Below are 3620 nucleotides of genomic sequence, written 5' to 3' on the forward strand. Positions count from 1 at the left end.
AGCCAGTTAATTATGAGTCTTGTAAACTTGGGTCTTTCAACCACTAGTCTTCATAATAAAGCCAACTCACATGCTCAGACTTGAACAGCATCATTTGGAATAACTGCTGCTTTCCCTTCCTTTGAATTACTTGTCTAAGTTTCCAAATCTTTATCCATGCAACCAACCACATGGACCAGTATCAGTGATTGAAATGGAAATAGGAAGGCAACTGGGATATTTATCCAGGTCAGATCATTTGAATTACCAGGACATTTGCTAAAATGTATGACTGCAAGTTAAGGCCCAGAAGACACCTTCCAGGGACAGCAGAGATAAGAGGCAGGTTGCTGCTAATCAAAAGTGAGTCTGGCCACAGCACCTGCTGCATGAGAGACCTAAACGTACCCTTTGTCCTTTGGAAGATAAAGAATCTCACTTTCTGTGAAACAATGCCTTATCTTCTTTTCTATTTTCCTTTATTTGGTTTATAACATGGCACAAGTTTGCCTTCTTACTTAATGGGGGTATGTGCAGCTGAGGACTCTTATTTTAGGGTTCACATTACCATGGCAGCCAAACCCTCTCTGTACTTTAATAAACTAGCACAAAACTACTGCAGAGAAGCTTTCGCTCTCTTAGAGAAAAATATTCTGGCTACATACTAGTCCGGTCCCTCACTTCAGATGCAAGGAAGACCACCTGGAAAATGTAAAAAGCCCTTGGCTTTTGTTTCCCCTCTAGCCTCAGTCCACCTTCTCCCTCAGAGTTCACTCTCTCTTTTCTGAGAGTCTTTCTTAAGAACTAAGCCAAGTAAGATGGCTAGGAAGTCCACTGCTGGTCTGAGGATGCTCCACCCTGGATGTGATTCATGACTGAGTTTAGGGCCTCCCAGAAAAGCCCAAGGAAAGTCCCTGTATAAATGTCCAGTGATTTGTGTATTCCTGTTTAAGATACCCTCTGATCTCTCCATTCCTTTCCTTTAGTCATCCTGAAGAATCTTTCTTCTCACACTCCTGGATTCCATTTTTTCCTTCCAGAGAACCGATGGACACTTTGGGATCCTACTCCACCTTTCTCTGTTATGAAACACATCTTGCTGTGACTGCTTCTGGTCCACCCTTAAGAGACTGCATTAAGTTGCCCTCTTGAGGAATAAGAGGTACCGTGCACTGATGTGACCAAGGCTCAGAGTGATCCCGAGCACTTGGCTTCATCATTGGGGATGGCCAGCAAGCACCACATCACATGTTCTCGCGACTTCTATGAAGGCTGTGCTCACTCTTCAGTAGTTTCTCTGGCCTTTGTATCACTGTCATCTCTCTTCACTCTCTCAGCCCTACTTCGGAGCCTATCATGTTCATGACATACGGTTAAAATTTCTCTCTGGGTTCTATGTAGGTGTCACATTGCAGTCATTTACCAAACCCCAGACTTCCATCTATTTCCAAAAAACTCTGCTTCTGATAGTAACCATTTGATACATAATTTTTAAAAATTAAGATAAACCAAAATGGCTTCAGAAACAATCACTGAGAGGTGAAATATGAGTTCTATAACTCTCCTACTAGTATTTTCTCCTGGTGACCCATTTTGACCAAACACAAGGGATAATAATATACAGAACTCTTTACATCAATGGAGACAAGGTCTTGGACATATGCCAGGATATGAAGCTCCCCAAAAAGGAGCTTATATTCCTTCAACTGCTCACACATACATTGACAGGCACTCGCACATACACGTGGACACGCATGTCATGTTGCTTTCCTGGAGCATACCAACGTAGGCCAAACAGCCTGGAACTAAGATGCTTGTCTTATCATGGTCATGGCAGATGGTCCAGAGATCATGCACAAAGACTTTCTTTTTTTCACTCTCTCTCTCTTTTTCTTTTAACTACTTTTTTTGGCACCTGAGGGTAATGCTGTTACCTGCTGTCTTTGGTAGGCAGAGAAAGTTCTTTCCAGGTCCTCAAGATCTAGAATTTTGAAGACTTTTGTATCATCAATTTCCGTCCAAACTGTTCCGTCCAGTTTGTTCTAGAAACAGCAAGTTAATAAATGCTATGATTTATAGTTATAAACAAAATGAACAGGAATAATTCTTTTTGTAAGACTGCTATCTCAAATTTTTCATTCCACCAGATGCTCAAAATGAGTTGGTTTTACACAATGTGTCATTTACTTTAGAAGCTTTGAGTCCCCACTAGAAAACCAAATCATTTAACAGCCAGGGCTGTTTTACCTTTGGTGACAACACAATGAACTGCTAATGATATCCATTAGAAGAAAAATTAGAACAAATGGCTTACCTCGGGCAACTTAGACCAGTTGAAGGATTTCAGGGCATTTGCAGGCTGAGGAATGTTTTTCTTCTTGAGTGCCAGACCCATTGGAGCACCAGGAGGTGGCATGATTCCCCCTAAGGGAGGAGGCCCTGGGGGTGGAGGAGGGCCACCTGGAGGTGGGGGAGGTGGTGGGGGAGGAATCATTCCCCCCAGGTGAGGTGGGGGTGGTGGGGGTGGAAGGAGAGACCCAGGAACAGAGGAAGGAAAGGGTCCCCCTGGGGCTCCAGGCGAGGGGCCTCCTGGAACTGAAGCACACACAGCCCTCTGAAAATAGAAGAGGGAAGACAAGAGGCAATGGAAGAAGTCAATTCACTGGATGGTTTTGAGAGTCTGTAACCTTGCCTAAAACGTATACTACAGAGCAATCCACACTTCTGAGAATGTGGGCTTAAAAGCCTAGTATGTCAAATTGATGTTTCAGGGCCTTCACAGACTCTATTAAGTCATCCCTCTATATTTGATACATGAGTGCTTGTCTACAAAGCACTCACATCTCATACAATATCATATAGGTTGGTTTTCATTGAATCAGTATTAATTTTAAGAAGCTAATGTGATTGCCTTTGCTCTTAGTAAAAGATTTGTATTCAAAAATGTAAACATTAGACATGACAGAGGAGAGGGCAAGCCTTATAGCTATTGTTAGGTCCTGGGCCATGTCAGGTCTTATTTCCCTAGTCAGAAGCTGTCTGCTGAAGGGTAAAGGGCTCTGGGATAAGCGAGGCCTTGGCAGCTGCTGGTGAAAGGGAGACCCGGCCGGCGGTTGAGGCCCTCACCCTGTTGAGCTCCTGGAGCTGCGCCGTGAGATCCGCCACCTGCTGCTTGACTTGCTTATGCTCAGTTGTCTCCTTTTCAAGTTTCTCTTTCATTTTATTTAACGTCTGCATCATCTCTTCCTTCTCTTGGGTCTTGGCATCACATTCTCTTTCTTTTTTTTCCAATTTCTGTTGTAGCTCATTGTGCTCTACACGTGAAAACAATTGGGCATGACAACAAGACACTCTTCAAAACACTTTCTCTAAAAAGAAAATTGACTGGAGATGATAGCAGAGATCGGGAGGCTCTCTGTTAGGTAAATATGTCTCTGCTTCTCCATCGAAGGGAGCAACTCAAGATTTAAACAGTGTTCCTGTTTGGAGGGGCTTCAGCTGAACAACTTTGATCGACTACGTTGTATAAAAGACTGAAGAGCCTCTAAAATTGGAAAATTCTGAGGAACCATACGTGGAGAAAAAAAGTGCCTGCCTGGTAGTGAACTCAGAAATTGTTCACAGAAATGGGTCTTCAGCAG

At 43.3% G+C, this 3620-nt stretch overlaps 1 protein-coding gene across 5 annotated transcripts in view; it reads right to left on the reverse strand.

Annotated features, from left to right (window-relative positions):
- Positions 1 to 3620, reverse strand: part of DAAM1 (dishevelled associated activator of morphogenesis 1) — a 206134-nt gene that overhangs the window by 47363 nt on the left and 155151 nt on the right. For all 5 annotated transcript variants that reach the window (XM_006144833.3, XM_014586410.2, XM_014586413.2 and 2 more), the window contains 3 exons: positions 3106 to 3293; positions 2294 to 2593; positions 1914 to 2021 (listed from right to left, as the gene is read on the reverse strand). In XM_006144833.3, coding sequence (XP_006144895.1) covers positions 1914 to 2021; positions 2294 to 2593; positions 3106 to 3293 — 596 coding nt within the window. The remainder of the gene's footprint in view (positions 1 to 1913; positions 2022 to 2293; positions 2594 to 3105; positions 3294 to 3620) is intronic.

This window comes from Tupaia chinensis, unplaced genomic scaffold, assembly GCF_000334495.1.
Source record: "Tupaia chinensis unplaced genomic scaffold, TupChi_1.0 Scaffold000133_1, whole genome shotgun sequence".
Classification (NCBI taxonomy): Eukaryota; Metazoa; Chordata; class Mammalia; order Scandentia; family Tupaiidae; genus Tupaia; species Tupaia belangeri.